The 18,585-nt window shown below is 36.4% G+C and overlaps 2 protein-coding genes across 4 annotated transcripts in view; both read right to left on the bottom strand.

The window, feature by feature from the left end:
* Positions 1–9,942, bottom strand: part of cert1a (ceramide transporter 1a) — a 35,805-nt gene extending 25,863 nt beyond the window's left edge. For all 3 annotated transcript variants that reach the window (XM_056238138.1, XM_056238130.1, XM_056238120.1), the window contains exons 1-3: positions 9,789–9,942; positions 6,521–6,655; positions 1,289–1,405 (exon numbers count right to left, since the gene is read on the bottom strand). In XM_056238138.1, the coding sequence (XP_056094113.1) occupies positions 1,289–1,405; positions 6,521–6,655; positions 9,789–9,875 (339 nt within the window). In that variant the 5' untranslated portion in view covers positions 9,876–9,942. The remainder of the gene's footprint in view (positions 1–1,288; positions 1,406–6,520; positions 6,656–9,788) is intronic.
* A 1,170-nt stretch (positions 9,943–11,112) lies between these two features.
* On the bottom strand, positions 11,113–18,266 carry arsk (arylsulfatase family, member K). The gene is made up of 8 exons (XM_056238167.1): positions 18,030–18,266; positions 17,732–17,861; positions 17,473–17,632; positions 16,477–16,759; positions 13,997–14,168; positions 13,701–13,925; positions 12,087–12,302; positions 11,113–11,954 (listed from the first exon to the last, which is right to left on the bottom strand). Exons 1-8 carry the CDS (start codon positions 18,144–18,146, stop codon positions 11,680–11,682), a joined length of 1,578 nt encoding a protein of 525 aa, XP_056094142.1. The 5' UTR covers positions 18,147–18,266; the 3' UTR covers positions 11,113–11,679.
* Between the last annotated feature and the right edge of the window lie 319 nt (positions 18,267–18,585).

Genomic DNA, 18,585 nt, shown 5'->3' on the forward strand with positions numbered 1-18,585 from the left:
TCACTTTCAGATTCTTCTCAACACACAAGTCAAACATAGAACATTATGATACTTCAAGAAATCTACCTGCTAAATAGCTGCCTGAAAACACAACTGTACACACACACCCTTTCCTGGATCAAAACACCAGCTGTGTAGTAACAGCTCCACTCCTTTTATTGAGTTCAACTCCACCGCACATGTGAGAGTCATTCAAATCAGCACATTCCTCAAGACCCTGCCATTGTAAATCGGTCCCATGATACGTCACCGCAAACCAATGCCAGATACAATAAATATCTTGTTTCTCCTCATGCAAAAGAATCATAACCAACATGTCACTCGGATAGATGAGCTAAAACAATCTCATATATTCGTACTTCCCTGGCAAATAGCATGTAAAAAAGTACAGTACAGTATGTCGAATGAGTAATGATACAGTAAGCAAACAATAGGTACTAAGAAATTGTTCGACAAGACAAGTAAATTATTTTCGAAGTTGCTGTTAGTATATAATAGGTCAAAGGTCAATGCCAACATTGCAGGTGCAGTATGTGCAGGGATGCATCAGACTACGGTCAAAGGCACATAAGAGTGCATGTGATAAAGAAGAGAAAATATAGTTTAAGCAAACACATATTAAGTTCTTAGAAATGTACTCTTGTCGGTTTTATTTTGTTTTGTAAAAAAAATACATGAATGACTCTTAAAAATTGTCTCATGGAGTATTAATTGACGAGTAATAAAATATTCTTTATAAATTCAATATATGCGAGTATACACATTTTAATTATTTCCAAATACATATTTAAACATTTATATGTTAAATTATTAATTTATAAACAATTTTTTAAATTAAAAACGTGCTCAAAGTCAAGGTTTATCCAAGTCACTATATGAATTGCATTTGAATAAATTAATAGATATGCCAAAAAATAAGCATCACGTCATTGATCTACCACACCTGCATACCTAAAAAACTAATTTAATCAATAACCGAGATGGTCAAGTCCCTTATCAAATTCAGAACATACTATGAAAAACACAAATTTTAATTCAAACCGAATCCTCTAGAAAGGACTCCACAGTGGCTCTTCTGTGTACTCAAATGACACAAGGAAATTATAGCTAAAAAGAAAAAAGAAAAAAGGTATGCAGGACACATTCCACTGCACAGTGCCTCAAACACCCTCCATTCCTCAAAGGAAATAAAACACCCATTCAGGTTCTGCAACACAAACATGATCACTCACTATCAGAAAGACACTGGAGCTGGAGCAGTTTATCTTGCTGCTTCTGAGGGACTCACCTTGTGAAGTTCGATGGTATCGATCCACTGCTGCCGGAGCAAAGGATGTTCAGCCCTCAGGTACCAGATGCTGTCGTTCACACTGATGTCAAACCGGCATTCATCAAACTCGTGAGGCTGAAAGAGAAAGCATCAAAAACAAGAACAGATCATAACAATGAACATGTTTGGAAAATGGATTAAACATGGGCCATAAACCTTCCATTCTCTCTGCCATTGTTTTTGGAGCACCTTTTCCTGCTGTTCCTGATAAACAACTCGCTGACACCACATCATATATTTGCATTTATTGAATAGGTCAGTGGACCTGTGGAAACATTTTCAGACCACTTTAACAGAAAAACAAAAACTACTAGCCATCTCAAAACAAGCTTTAAGTAGTGCACGAATTATCCATAAAGTATAACTTTACCAATCAATTCTTTTGCCAGGCTATCATTTTGTGCTTAGTTAGCTAATGAACCTAAATGAGCCAACAATTCAAGGTTTAACTGCTAATAAGTTGCACTGAACACTTACACATACAATGACATCTGACTGTCAGTTCCATTATTGAAGAAAACTGAAACACTAGCACAAATTAATATCAACAAAATCAGTTGTTGATAAATCCACAGATTAAGTAAATGTTGGTTTTGGTCAATTATAATTACTTAAAGTAGTTGTTTTACTAATTTAGGATTAGGTTATAAAAAAATATAAATAATGATCAATTATATATTCTTATAAATATGCAGTTTTTATGATATCTAGAGGTATTAGCTTATACCCCTACCCCCCAAAAAATGAGGATATGCACAATTTTAAATGAAAAACCATTGTCTAAACGGGCTAAAACCAACAAAAACTTAAGAGTGCACTCAAAAAACGATCTGCCTTAAAGTGTCCCTATTATTCTATTCATAAAGGTTCCTAATTTTGTTTTGGAGGTCTCCTACAATAGGTTTACATGCATCCAAGGTAAAAAAAAATTTAAAATAATTCTCATAATATACATTACAGAATCACCTTTTTTTCTCACAGTGTTTGAATTGAAATGGTTCAATAAAGGATTCTGTTTCTCTAAACCCCTCCTTTCCGAGAGCCTACTCTGCTCTGATTGGTCAGATGGCCTAGTCTGTTGTGATTGGTATACCGCTTAGACGCTAGCGTGTCTCTGTATCGGAAATGAAACGCCATTTCCATGTCTGGATTTCAGCTTACTCAGCACTTGCATACTCAGTAGGCTAACTTTGGCGTTGGTTTTACAGTCCTCATCCTTTGGAAGGGCATGCAAAGTGGATTTGCTTTCGCAGCGCAGAAAACAGCGTCCTCTCAACACAAACCAAACTCTTTCAGGTCTCAGCTACAACCACAGTGTTTGAGAGCGAGTCAAAGTAGACATTGTTCGTGGGCAGCCAATAGGCAAGACCATAGGCTTTCAATGGCATTATGCAAATTTGTTACAAACCTACATATGGTTTGTGCAGGAAGTAAGTAAGACTGGATTTGTGGTAAAAAAACTCATTTCAGGCAGTTTAGAATTCTCATTTTGGAGACAATAACTCCATTTATTGTGTACTTACTTGTCTTTGACCCATGAAACGTTGCCTTTTTACATTCACAAACAGCTTATATAACACTGCATGAAAGGTAATATCCAAAAAAAATATATCATAATAAGGGCACTTTAACTATAATTTCATGCATTCTGTAGTGGACATTAGGGGTGGTGAAAAAAATCGATTATTGATTAATCGCGATTATGTTATGGACGAGTATGAATCGATTATTACATTTTCAAAAATCGATTTTTTATTATAAAAATTTTTTTTGCATTATTTTATTTTGTAAAAAATGTTATACCGGAAGTTGAACGTCACGAACGCGCCCAGTTCCAGTAGCAAGCGCGTGTAACGGCAGCCAGAGCGAGTGAGAGCAGGTGTGCCGGAGACACACTGGCTGCGTGGCATGAGCGTCTCAGCTGCGTGGTGTGTCCGTTTTTATTTCGGCTCCCATGTTAACAGGTTAGAGCTTGCATGAGCCGCGCGGAAAACGCGTGCATGCTAGAAATAGAACCGACGCCAATTTTTCACGCGACACGCAAGCGTGTTGGAAGCATTTCCAGGCAAAATAGAATAGGAAACGATGTTTATATGTCATTTTGTACACGAATACATATTAATAAATTACATTTTGATGTTTGAAAGTCTAGGTTTTGATATAAATTCAGATATCAATGTAATTTAAACAAATAATAATAATAATTATCGATTTTCAAATATTGCCATTATTTTGGCCTATATACAAATTTATTTCATTTTTATTTTTTAAACAATCGAGTCCTGGTGTTCACTACAGAGGTCATAGCATAACATATGAATAAAATATCTCTTTTTTTTTCATTTGTTTCTTATGGTCTTAACAATGTGATTACATGAAAAAGAAAAAAAACTTTAGAAAAAAAAAAACGTTCTGGGCCTCAGGAGGATATAATGATAATAAGCTACAATAACAACATAGTGTGTCTTCTGAGTGACGGTCCATCATCAGGCTAAATATAGGCTCTTTAAAGCTACACAAAATTTATAAATGTTATTGAAATAAACAGACAGCCCACTTCCCTATTTTTCGGATTTTGGAAGATGTGTGATAACAGTTGAAATTGTTGTCGTAAAGGCAAGAGGCAAGAGTTGAAATTGTTGTAGTAAGGATTAACACACCGCTAACCCAAATGTAGACTGTCCCTCTATGTCACCTAGCAGCAGCGGCGCCGCGTCAGACACGTTTCTGGTGTGCAAAGACACAGAAAACGCGACGCAGCTGACACGCAACAGAAACGCCACGCTCACGCCACGCAGCCAGTGTGTCTCCGGCCTAACGAGCGTTGCTTGCTACAACACCTTGTCTTTCAAGAAGAAAATTGTCCAATTTCTACAGTATGTTGGTTCTGATCTACTTCCTAAAGGAAATAAGCCTTTCATTTATTTGTTATTGTTTAGTTCAACTTGATGAGTCACAACACAATGTGATGTATTCATTTCTGTGTTCTACAGAACATAAGCTACATACAAATAATTTTGAAGTTATAACTACACGACACAGAAAGTGCTTTGAGTTGTTGTTACTCAATAAAAGAGTTAAGTAATTCAGCAGCTGACTTTTTTTAATACTGCAAACACTTTGTAGTGTATTTTCGTTTACTGTTGTGAAATGGAAAATCAATAATCGCTAATCGAGAATCGTTAATAATCGAAAATCGACTGTAATCGAATCGGGACTTCAATAATCGTAATCGAATCGAATCGGGAAATCAGACAGATTAACCACCCCTAGTCGACATACTTTGTAGCATTTTCTGCAGGGGTAGTGGGCATGGTTGGTAACAGATCTAACTAGTGAGTGGTTTGTATAACAGCTCTTATCAGAGAAAGTGCACTGATCCAGGCCAGAGCAGGGCTGCCGAATTCAATCAGTGCTCGAGGCATATCGGTTCACATCAGATCATCTCTGTTTTCCAGAGGGGACTCTGGGACCAGACCGGCTTCAAAGACTTCCAGGGTTTCACAGTCAGTTTGTAGAGATTCATTCGGCCAGAAGATCAAAACTGGGTTCTACAACAATCTTTTGAGCCCATGATCTTTAACAGTGGCCCTTCAGACAAGTTCCCTTTTTCAGACCAAAGAACATCCCCCAATACATGGCCATCCCCCTCATGGCCATCTGGGCCATGAGCATTGCGAATCTAAGAGCAGCGTTTTCTTTTTTACACATGCCCATTTTTATTGGAACAGGCAAAGCGAGAACTGCTCCTATCACCCTTTTCACAATGCGATATGTGATATGCACTGTCCGTCACAGGACGTTCCTGCGGTTCTGCTCACCCTGTTCTAATCCTCAAGACTACTTCAATTCACTCAATACCAGAACAATGTAGCAATAGTGCGTCAACCTAAATACATATTACAATGCAGCTTTGTTGGACATTTCCTTGTAGTCTTACTGCCGAGACATCTGCACTTGAACGACCTGCACAACACGCAACAGTCCAGCTCATAGACATACAGCAATATAAAGTACACCAATATTAAAACAACTATTTTTTATTTAAACAAGATTGGGATAAAAGCTAGATCATTTTAACTCCATGTTTACTTTACTTTTATGGGAATAGATTAAATCAATTGCTTTGTGCAGAAAATGTGATCTTTCTGACAACAAACAATTGAAATTCATCTCTTTGTATAGAACACAACCTCTGATAAGTCAAATCACGTATCCAAAGCAGCTTCATAGTAATAAACAGGAAAATAAGTTAATGTTACAAAGTTCATCAATTATGAAATTACTTTAATGTCAGCCATTAAGCAGCTCTACAGAAGACAATAGTGTCATTATTCAGTTCAAGTCAGTGAGTTCAATGTTGATTCAATTTAGTTTAATAACAGTGGCCATGTTGAAAAGTAAATTGCAGCTATATTTGAGATAACCTCAACAATTGTGAAGTTTGAATTTCAATCACATTTTGCCAAAGAATATTAAAAAAAAAGCACTGTTGTAAAGTAGGTTTCTGTGTTAAATCAGACTGCATTATATTATATTACATTATATTATAATATTATTGTATTACTTTTCACAGCATTAAAGTAAATCATATGGGCCTATTTTAATATATTTTATTATTATTATTATATTATATACAATTTCAATTTAAAAATGCATTAGGGTTACACTGGAACTGTAAGTGACACGAACAAAACAGAAATAAACCGTTTTTCACAATTAACTGTATAATTGTCGGCACAGACTTCATGATTGTGACAGGCCTGGTCAACATATCAATCATTTTTTTTAAATATTAATTGTCTTTTAAGGCCCATGGTAATGATAATTCCATAAAGTAGTCAGGTATAGTCTTGCAGGATGTTTAGTATAGATCACACTAGGATGTGTCTGTCCAAAGCAAGCAGAGAAGTACCCTTGTACTTTCTACTCAACTTCATGTTCTGCTTTGTCCACCCTGAAACAATCAAGGCGGTTCAAGAGAAACCCGAAAAACAAGTTCGACAGCTTCTCTCTGGCAATAGCAGATGGAGGATGAACACTGAATGACGAACAGGAGGCATCACTGCTCAAAAATGTTCAGACTGTAGTACAAATCAGCTCTTTGCAATTCATATCACTGTGAAGTCAAGATAAGCCTTTGATAATCATACAGTAAACATAACAGGATGATCTTCAGATCAGCCTTACCGCGATGACAGCCTTGCTGAGACAGACGGACCCTCTACAGCCGTATTCCTTCTCATCTGCTGACCTGTAGTAACTTAGAATATTGCCTTTCAGCGCAATCCAGCGGTCCTGCCATCCATGAATGTAGTTAGTCCACTGTAGACAAACAAAGAGTTTAACATACTTGATATCACATGGCTTATTGTTATCACCGCATGACTCCACGACTCCACACTTGCAACATAAAGATTAAACCTCCATGAAGGTTCAAGGCTTCAAAGTTCAGACTTTCAGTGTTGGGAAAATTACTTTTGAATGCATTAGGAATAGGATATTGCTTAAAATAATTAAAATAGTAACTAATTGTGTTACCTAGTTACTTTTTATGGAAAGTAATTCAACTGGGCTGGGCTTGCTTGTTTGTTTTTAATAAAAAAAAAAAAATATATATATATATATATATATATATTTGCCATATGTTAAAAGTCCCTTAAAACACCCAAAGTGAAATGAATAAGCCTCAGGCTGAAATAAATGCAAATTCAAGCCTGTACAATAGAGTGTGCAGTTCAAACAAACCTTTCAGCTGTGCTGCCAATCTGGATCACAGAAGAAGAGAGTTCAACACTCTTACTTCAGCAATAAAAAAAAAATTTATCTAAAGTACTTTTTGCTTATTCATACGGTTGAATTGGATCCTCGATGGTCAGCAGCAAAGACATTGCTTAATAAAGTGAGATTATACAAAGTATATTTGTGTAATTTAACATAATTATTGCCGGTTTGTGTAATATTCCGAGTTTGAATTTGACTGTTTTTATTAATTTTGAGGAATTATGAATCTGTTTTTGTGCAAGTGAGAGGAGTAAATGCATGATCACATTTAGTCTAGAACTAGAATAACCATCATGTTTAGACTGCGCACACAACACCTTTGCACCCCATTTCTTTCAACATGGGGACAAGAGAGCTGTCAGTCAATAAATGGAAGTACAAAGTAACTTGCGTGACTTATTTGCAAAAGTAACTACGGTATTTTGTTGTAAATTTAAAGGTAATGTGTTACTTAGTCTCGTGTAGCCAGACCTTCAGACTGACGGCAGAAGGTCTGGACTCCATAGCAGCTTTCATTGGCCAAGGACCGCCCAAAAGCCATCTGATTGACATGAAAAGCAACCAATCAGTTTGTTTTGTTCCACGTCATGTTTAGGGGAGTGCAATAAAGTCGATGTCCCTACAAAAACAGACCAGTGTGTAAAACTCTTGGATGTATTTTAAAGAATCTATGGCGCAAACTTTACATACTTCACACACTTAAGCGCTCATAGTCACAGTTGAAAACAGTAACACGACGGCTTTTTCCATGAGGGGGTTTGACGCCACAGCATCTTTCCAATGTTGTGTGCCATATGCATCAGACATTCAGTCAATTGTCCGTGGGCATGACGTTTAAAGGTATAGCGGAGGATTTTCTTTTTCCGGGTGGGTAGCCTATACTATTGGTCCACCTAAGTGTCAATCATTCTGGTGATATGTTAACGTAAGGCCGTCGTACGTGCTCGCCCCTATGTAGTTTTCGTTTTCTGCGCATGCGCACTTTCAGGTGTATTATGTGTGATGAGTTACGGTTTCAGCCATTCCTTTGAAAATGGCTGAGGGTCGAAAGAGAAAAAATGTATACTAAGTGTATGATAAGAAGAGAAAGGCCGCAGAGAAACAAGACCAGAGTGATTTTGGGTGAATATTTCACACGCTGGCGTGCGCTAAAAGCACAGGTTGGGCTTCCCACTGATGCCGCAGTCGCGAAGATTCTACTAGACAGGTAAAGTTTGTCATGCTATTTGGAGAAATCCATTTAAAATCACTGCTAGTAAAAGTTTAATAGGCGTTCCCTCTCGGGAGCAAATAGAGTGTTGCGCATGTGCATTTTTAAACAAATTGGAGAGGGCGGGTCTTCTCTAAAATTCGGAAAGATCCTCCGCTATACCTTTAAGGCTGTGACTATGGCTGCATCCGAAATCTCATACTTTCCTACTATATAGTAGACGAAACACAGTATGTGACAAAAGTAGTATGTCCGAATTCACAGTAGGCCTACTCATAAAAGAGTAGGCAACAAGTACCCGGATGACCTACTACTTTCCTGGTGGGATTCTCAACTGTTGCTGAATGGAGGTGAAGCTACACAACTGACACTGGAAGGTCACATGATAATGACAACATGGTAGATGTAGTACATCCAATTTACATTAACAATATACACATTCATACTATATAGAATGTACTTTTTTAGCGGTCGTGAAGTAATTACTTAATTCAAAATAAGTACTCAAGAGAGTATGCGATTTTGGACACAGCCTATGTGTTTAGTTACTTAGAACTTAGAAAAGTAACTAATCCTTAATGAATTTCCCCCAATGGTGACTTATTTACGTTGTTCAACACTGGTGACTTGCATTCATTATTTAAATTACAATAATTGAATGGGTTGATTAAGTATAATTTTTTTTAACAACTTATAGATGCCATATGTACTACTCTTTCAACAAGATATGTAAAAAATGTAATTATAAAAATAAAATACAACATGAAATATTCCCCAAGATGCCAAGTCTCTTTGCTAATGACTGCTAACTATATTGTTGACAGTAACTCAAATACTAAAGAAAAATGTATGTCACTGCATGCTCTAAAAAAAAATTTTCAACATTCCTTGATTCACCAAATAAAACATAAGCAAAAGTTAATTACAACCTAAATATAAATTGCATTTACAATAAACGCTTTTAAATTGATTAAAAATGAATTAAGTGTGTTTTATCAAGTCAATTATACCTTTGTTTATTTTCCTATTATTACAATAAGTATATTTATTTTTAATTTCTGCAGATTTGGTCCTCCATACACTGCAGGTTGAAGTTGGACATGTCTGAAAGCGATGATTCCCTTATGAACTATTGGCTCAAAAACCGTTCGGGAACCAATTGAGTCAAATTTGTTTAGAACGATTGTCACAAAATCGGTTCACCCGTTTCATTGAAAAGATTATTTTCAAAAGAACGTGTCGTTTCGGAATCGGACATAGTTTATGTTACTGATAGCATTAGGATAGAACATGCGCAATCAAAACAACTATCAAAACGCTGCAACGCTTCAGCGACATTAAACAAACGAAAGTCACGTTAACTCACTAACCTTAACGTCAACAACACCAATTCTAATAACTGTTAAGTGTTAAACACTAATTAAAGTTGTAAAAACTGTAATGTTTTAGAGTAATCTAGGTTACCTTGCTGAGCGTGCCGCCGAGCTCGTCCAGCAGCTCTGACTCCGGGTCCAAATCCTCATCTGAACCCGACGAACTGCAGTCCGACATCAGGAAAGATTATGAAAAAAGTCCGCGATCGTCCAGCTTTTAATTTGAACTAGACTGTTAATTAAACGGAAAAAACATCAATACAGCTCTGACATCGCTTAAGGTCTGATGTAAAAAGTGCCAGGTGTGAAAGCCCATCCTACTCCAGTATCAAACATCTGATAAAACTAATGACGACATGCAGCGACGAGTTCAATATATCGCTGGAGTTTGTGTCTTCACGGCCACACTTGATCCTTACTCTAGGATAATCACGTGACCAGTGTTGCAATGGAACTAAACCATCAATACTGCACGTCTCCAGCAAAAATACGCTGTTAAGGTCTTGTCTTCTTTCGCCTATACACACGTTTTCGTTTGTCTTCTGGGTTTTAAAGTTTTGGCTTTTTATATCACCCCCTATCGGTAGTACGAAGTATTACATAAACCATGTTTCATCTCTTCCACTTGTTTACTCCAGGGGTCTGTCAAAACCTATCATATAACACGTACAAAAACAAACATAGTACCCAATTATTATATTTTTGGGCATGCTACCATGTTAATTTCATGGTATTCTTTGAAGTAACTCGAGTTCAATGTAAATACGATGGTTTATGAATAATATTATTATACAATAGGCTACAATGGTATGCATATCATTTGCTGGCTGTGGAACACCAGCAAGATCTAACAAAAACACATAGAGCAGATTTAATTATTTTTCTGAATTGTGCAGCACTTTGTGTCAACTTCTGTTGCTTTTTAATTAATTGGACATGACTTGGTCCTAAAGCCAGCATGAAACAGAAGTTGACATAGTCCTTTCTTCCCTATTGTGATAGTGAAACCAAAGGCTTTTTAAACAATAAAAAAATAGGGTGGGACTTGATTTTGTCTACCAGAAACTGATTGGTTTGTTGAGGTTTACTATTGCTGTGATCTCATGTGAGTGACAGATTGTCCCGCCCTTGTCATCAGATAAGAGATGAGATGTTGCTGCATGAGGGAGGTTAATTTTGAATAAAGATTACATTAAATAATTTATAATAAATACTGCAAAATTCCATATAAAAATAATTGTCCATTTTGATTTTCATGGTGACTTTTTTATTTGATTTTTTTTAAAAATCCGATCACTGTTCCACCATAGTACTTTTAGGGTATAGCCTTTATTAGGGCCCGAGCACCGATGGTGTGAGGACCCTCTTGGAATTGCTCTGTTTATTTAAATAATTCTATCCATGTCTTTAAAAAATCATAAAATCAGATCTTTAAAAGGAAAATAGAGAGCAATTATTTAAGCACCTGTAGTAATTATATTGTCTGGGTAGCCTTGACTAAGCGACCGTTCACACAACACCGTTTTCATCTAAAAACCACACATTTTGTATGCGTTTTGGCCATTCATTTACACAACAACGGCCTTTTTGGGGCCTGAAATCGCAAACATTTGAAAACGGGTTTCAAAGTGCAAGTTTTTGAAAAATACACTTTTATCGTGTCTGTGTAAACTACAAAATCGCACATTTGTGAAAATGGTGACGTCATGCGCATCATTTCACGTGTTCAGTCAGTCTATATGAATGTAGTATTTCTTTACAAAGTGAGATCGCCAACTACTGGCCTGGCATGAAAAATACAGCATTTCTAGTTGTCTTCGCAAAACGTTTTGACAACGTTGTAGTCTGTATGCAAAAAAACACGCATAGTTTTTAGTACATCGATATAAACGTACCCTTATGCAGACCACATTGTTCTTTTGTTCCGAATAGAACCATGAATCATCTGTTCTTCTGATCACGGACAGTTATAAACCGAATGGTCAATCCAACCCTAATAGCCACTCTTCAATGTCTCTCTCATAGGACTTGGCATCTTTTTGCCAGTCAATATGCCATCGCAGGTTTGCTATGACCTGGGTGTAACTGTCCCCTAGACTTTTCTTCCATTCCAGAAACTGTTGCTTATTGTAGCGGTGAACAGTTTGGGAGACACTGGGGTAGTCCAAAATTGTGCGTAACAGCTTGTCCAAGTCCTGACATACATCAGGAAAATTTGATGCAACATTTCTCAATTCTGACTCATCTTTGGACAAGTCTGTGGAAAAAAACATTCAACTCATTAACTTAGGACAGTTGTGATATGTAAGACATAACATCCCTGTTGTGCAGAATACTATGGCAAAAGAACGTATATCTGATTATCTTCAGAAGAGAGAAAAAAACTCACTAAAAAGCTGTGGGGGAACGGTCAAGCCATCTGCATATGTGATGTACTTCCACTCGCCGATCCTCAGCATATATGTGGAGGCGTTGGCATTGCAACCATGATATTCACTGAGCACCCAGCCAGGATGAGCCTCAGCTGACTGAACTCTAACCCCAGAAACCAGAGGAAGCAGCGAGTGACCACTGAGACCCCCTGGCTGTGGGACACCAGCAAGATCTAACATAAACACACACAGAGCGGATGGAAACAGATGAAAACTTTTACAGATTATAATTCATCCCAAAATTAAAAATTCTGAAATGACAGAAAATGAAGCATTTTTGCATTTCTTATTTATAATTTGTTATGTTTTATTTTATTACAATCGTGTTATTTTATTTCCATTTTCTTATGTTTTTTGAAAGAATCCTCTTATTCTCACCAAGGCTACATTTATTTGATCAAAAAGTCACAATTTAAAATAATTGTTTTCTATTTGAACATATTTTAAAATGTAATGCGTTCCTGTGTTATCACATTTTAAGGACTACAACAAACGGCTGGTAGGGACTACACAAGCTTCCTGCCGGGTTAGTGACATCACAAAGCCTAACATTTACATAAACCCCGCCCCTGGGAGCACGATTTATAGATTATCATGACAGAATATGTTAATCAATGACTAGAAGATAGTTAACTCCACATCAGCTACATACATTTATCAACTAACCATTCAGAAATGTCCTGTTGCATTCTATGTTGTCACTTCTTCTTGAGTCTCTCCATCTTTGTCCGGTTTGAACATAAAAGGCTAAAAGTTTTTGAAATGTTCAGTGCGTGTGTGAGGTAATCGGAGCTGCTAACACACAGGAGCTCTTGAAGCTCCGCCCTCTATGCTGGGAGCAGCAGCTCATTTGCATTTAAAGGGACAGACACACAAAAACGGCGTGTTTTTGCTCACCCTCAAAAAGTGACAATTTTAACATGATATAAAAAAATATCTGTGGGGTATTTAGAGCTAAAACTACACACTCTGGGGACATCAGAGACTTATTTCACATCTTGGGAAAAGGGCATTATACCACCCCTTTAAATATATATATTTTTTTATAACATTCTAAATGTCTTTATTGTAATTAATTGTGTCTTTGCTGAATTATTATTATTATATTTTTTGTGACTTTTTCTAGTTATATATACATCATGTTTTTTGTATTAGCTACATTTACCCCCAGTTTCACAGATGAGGCTTAAGCCTATTCACAGACTAGAATTCATGTTTGAGCTGTTTTAACTGAAAGCAGATTGCACTGGCATATTTTAAAATATGTCAGTGCCATTGTTTCGTCACAATACACACACCAGTAATGTTTTTTTCTAAGGCGCTACTGTCCTAATTAAACTAAGGCCTATTGATGGATTAGTCTCAGCCCTGTCTGTGAAACCAGGCCTTAAATGTATTTTGTTTTGGGCTAAAGTATGAACCTTTTTCTTCTTCTTAAGATTCACCCAAATACCAAGCCATGCTTTATTTTAAGTAACTGTTAACAGCCACAAAGAACCTCGGCCTATAGAAAAACAACATATTACCGGTATATTAATACTAGTAGAGCTACTACCAGTTCCCAGCCTTACCAAGCACAGTGGGATAAATGTCCACTAGTGATACAGGTAGACTGATTTCAAAGCCAGACTTTACTCCTGGGCCCATTATAAGCAGAGGGACATGAGAGCTGCCCTCAAACATGGACATCTTATAGAACTGCCTGTGTTCCATGGCCAGATCCCCATGATCCGAAGTGAAGAGCACGACTGTCCTGTTCAGTATGCCAGAGTCTCTGAGAGCAGCTATCACCTCACCTAAAAACACAGAATGACGTACATCAAATCAAGTGACAAAACAGCACTTAAAAGTGCATCTGGCTGCTCACCCAACATGCTGTCTGTTTCAGCACACATTGCATAGTAAAAGGCTCTTATGTCTCTGATCTCTTCTTCCGTGAAGTGGCCACTGCAGTTTTTGGTGAAGGTGGAGAAGAAATCCACAGGGTGCATATCTTCAAACCGCAACCACTTCGGAACAGACACTTGATCATGAGAAACCTTTGAGAGAAAACATAAAACATAAATCTGTCATAAAAGATAAACTTCCTTAGGGACTGACACTGCTATTACTGTACCATGCTGTGGATAAAATGATAATTATAATGAACCAAACTATACAAACATAATACTGTGTTTTTGTAATAGTGTTATTTTATTATTATTTATATACTATTGTAGCGTTTATTAATATTTTGAATAAGCTCTTATTTTGAAAATGTTAATGTTTTAATTTTAGTAATTGTATTTAGCCTATTTTTATTTTATTTTAGTTTTAGTAATTATATTTCAGTTAGTTGCCAAAGCAATATATATATTTTTTTTGTTAAAACTTTAAGTTTAGGGTTTTTATCTAATATTTATATTTTATTATTTAAGATTGATTTCAATTACAGAGAACTATTTTTATAGTTTAAATTTTTTTTTTTTTTTGAAGGTGTACCCAAATATTATACACATATAAAAGTGTCACTCATGGGATTTTACCATTGAAATTGTTAAACCAGGGCCATTTTTACCTGTGGGTTAACAATCCTGAGTTATCCTGTGCACAGTATTAATACAGTAGTTAACCCTGAGACAGTCATTCATATTGGGTTGACATGTTTTAACATTTCACACTCTACATTTATGGCCTGGGTTGCCATAATTGACTATATTAACACATTTACAGTGGTGTGAATAAGTTATTACCCCCATGCTAAATTTGCCTAAAAAGAGGAATAAAAAATCATCTTTTGGAAATTGATCTTAATGCCTTAATTAGAAAAATGAGGAAAAATCCAACCTTTAAGGACACCAATTTTCTTTGTGTATGAATAATGTATCATAAATAAATAAATGTTCTTCCTTAAAATACAGGGTGCATAAGTCAGGCATGTTAAATTCCCATAGAGTCAGGCAGATTTTTATTTTTAAAGGCCAGTTATTTCATGGATCCAGGATAATATGCATCCTGATAAAGTTCCCTTGGCCTTTGGAATTAAAATATCCCACATCATCACATTCCCTTCACCATACCTAGAGATTGGCATGGTGTTATTTCAGTTAGCCTAATAGCTGGTTTGATTTGCATTGAAAGATGATCTTATGGAAAGTACCCCATGCCAATCTCTAGGTATGGTGAAGGGAATGTGATGATGTGGGTCTATTTTAATTCCAAAGGCCAAGGGAACTTTATCAGGATGCATATTATCCTGGATCCATGAAATAACTGGCCTTTAAAAATAAAAATCTGCCTGACTCTATGGGAATTTAACATAGGGGGAGCCTGACTTATGCACCCTGTATTTTAAGGAAGAACATTTATTTATTTATGATACATTATTCATACACAAAGAAAATTGGTGTCCTTAAAGGTTGGATTTTTCCTCATTTTTCTAATTAAGGCATTAAGATCAATTTCCAAAAGATGATTTTTTATTCCTCTTTTTAGGCAACTTTAGCATGGGGGTAATAACTTATTCACACCACTGTACATTTACATTTTAATAAACGCTTGTCCATTTGTGGAAATGTCACATAAATCCACTCTGGATTTGAAATTTGAAAAATGAAAATTTTGTCATCATTTACTCACCCTCAAATTGTTCTAAACCTGTATGAGTTTCTTTCTTCTGTTGAACACAAAAGAACATATTTTGAAGGATGTGGGAAACCAAACGGTTGCTGGTACTCACTGACTTCCATAATATGAAAAGAAAAAAAATACTATGGAAGTCAATGGGGACCAGAAACTGTTTGGTTACCCACATTCCTTTAAATATCTTCTTTTGTGTTCAACAGAAGAAAGAAATCCATCCAGGTTTAGAACAACCTGAGAGTGAGTAAATGATGACAGATTTGTGGGTGAACTATCCCTTTAAGTCTTCAGAAACATAAATTCACTGGACTACCAATTTGACTACAACATATACCAAATTGAATGCTACTTTTGTCTGTCACTATTGAACTGTTTCCCCCTGAAACTGAATCCAAACACACTGTGTGTGCAGTTTCTGCGATTGTAAAAGCGCATGAATATTCTGAGACAGGTTTCTGATTCTTTGAATTCAAATCCCACGATTAAGTGCAGTCTAAATGTTTTAAACTTCCAATTTGATTGAGATTCTAGCATTTACAGATTTGGAGAGAACATACGATAAATATTTTTTCTATTTATGGATCTGTGGTAAGCATCTTATGGCTGAGCACCCTCATCGAGCTTTTTGCCTGCTGGATGTTCACACTTCTTGTCAAATTCTTGCTGAACATTTTACACATTATCAATTTCTCCGTTACATCCGGCAAAGCAAGTCAAGCAACCTGCCTTTTTTAGCCAATACGGGGAGGTGCGGAAGGTTGAACCCCCGGCTGTGGGTCCCAGGGAGTCTGTACGGTACGGGTGGGGAAGATTCAGCCCCAGGTACAGTGCAAATGGCTGGGCGAGAGATTCAGCAGCGTGCCTGATCCACTGGACCGCAGCGTCAGTGATGTTCCAGTCTTTAGTCATCACCCTCTTTGTGGACGTATCACCCACCAGATTTGTGACCGGACGGCCCTCCTGTCTCAGCAGGAATGGAACGTCTCTGGTCCACGCCTCCACACGATTACTGAACAGAGGTGTTTACAGAAATCATTACTAACAACATGTGTAGTAGACAGTATTGAAATACATTTTGCCTTCAATTTGAACAGGATTGTGTAATCATTTTTAAAGCATGCTAAAAATGTTTTGCATGAAAAGTGTACTTTAGCTATCTTTCAGAAAAATAAATACCACTTGTTTAGATATTTTATCAAAAGTATTGACAGTCTTACATTACAGGTTAAAAGTTTGGTGTCAGTAAGATTTTTTAAAGAAACAATTAAGCAAGGATGCATTAAATTGATCAAAGGTGCAGTAAAGACTTTAATAATGTTACAAATGATTTCTAGTTTAAATAAACTTTGTTCTTTGAACTTTCTATTCATCAAAGAATCCTGATAAAATATATCATGGTTCCCAGTCTTCCCACAAATCAAAATCAACTTATTACAATGATTTCTGAAGGATCATGTGACATTGGAGACTGGAGTAATGATGCTGAAAATTCAGCTTTGCCATCACAGGAATAAATTAAATTTTAAAATAGAAAACAGTTATTTTAAATTACAATAATATTTCACAATATTATTGTTATTACTTTATTTTTGATTTTTTTTTTTTTAAATGCAGCCTTGATTTCTTTCATAGACATTGTAAAACCTGACCAACCCCACACTTTTGAAGGATAGTTTAGTGTGGAGCTGTCCGAATATATGTTTGGGGCTACACAAATGTCACCTGACAGAGTGATCCCCTGACGTGTAGTCTAGTTTCCCCATGCTATGAGTGTGATATCCACTCTTTCCTAAGAGGTCCATCCATGTAGTGGCATTAGGATCAAGACATTTATAGTTGTTCCAGGCCTGAGTCAAATGAACAAACTGTCCACTCCACATAGCTGCCAAAACAAACGCACATTTAGGGACATCAATATGTTTAACTTACCTTGTTTCTGTAATGGAGGTGCACTATCAATAGAGGCTGAGTAATACTCTACCTGCCCTTGAAGGACAACAGATGGGTGAATTAGTATACGAGTTGAGAAAAACAGCACCCATTCCCCTCATGTAGTTGATGTAAGGCATCTGTACAACTTTATTGCCTGGTTGAAAAGTTAACCTGCCATCCTTGAGAAAACAAAAGTCAAGACACAGATTGTTTTAAAACGCAGAATATGCGTGTACTAGTTATCCAGCTCTTGAGGTTTTGAAACAAGTTAAAATGACTGGAAAGTTAGTAAATATGCACAGTTGAGAAGTAATTTAATGTATTATAGTGTAAAATCAATAACTTACGAAGGCATCAGACATGAGTATAACTATGTTTGGTCTGTCATGTGATGTCCAGTTCTGATTCATGCAGTGAGCGTTCATATGAACAATCAACACTAATAACACACGGAACATGAGCATGTTTCTAACGTTACATCCAGACGACAGCAGTGTCTCGAAAACGACTTTTAAAGACGACGAAGGTTTGAAAATAATCTGGTTTTAAGGCCGTTCTAGTTTAGTTACTATGTTCACTGTGTATCTGTAGCAAGTACGTTTTAAAAGAATTTGCTTCATCTTTTCCTTTTCCGTAAACAATCACAAACCGCCCCCTACTGGACATCACATTAATACTGCAGTAGGCAAATTCACGAGTGCTCCCATAAAGGAAATGCACTAAATAATGTAATATTCTATTTTATTACATACGGTATTCTATTTACTTAAATAGAAACATTTTATTTTAAATTGTAATAGTACATATCCGTAAATTTTCCGTATAAAAAAATGCAGCCTTGGTGAGCATCAGACTTCTTTCAAAAACAACTGAGAAAAAAATATACCAAAGAGAACAAATACT

This window comes from Rhinichthys klamathensis, unplaced genomic scaffold (assembly GCF_029890125.1).
Source record: "Rhinichthys klamathensis goyatoka isolate OS25496 unplaced genomic scaffold, OSU_Roscu_1.1 h1tg000019l_1, whole genome shotgun sequence".
NCBI classification, from domain to species: Eukaryota; Metazoa; Chordata; class Actinopteri; order Cypriniformes; family Leuciscidae; genus Rhinichthys; species Rhinichthys klamathensis.

Bases quoted from the DNA above. Each gene is read 5' to 3' on its own strand.
- arsk (XM_056238167.1), bottom strand. From the start codon at position 18,146: ATGCTCATGTTCCGTGTGTTATTAGTGTTGATTGTTCATATGAACGCT. The intron at 16,760-17,472 runs GTGACATTTGTG...ACCTCTGTTCAG, and splicing joins TCAGGGGATCACTCTGTCAG to TAATCGTGTGGAGGCGTGGA. The intron at 11,955-12,086 runs GTGAGTTTTTTT...TTTTTTCCACAG, and splicing joins CGTTCCCCCACAGCTTTTTA to ACTTGTCCAAAGATGAGTCA.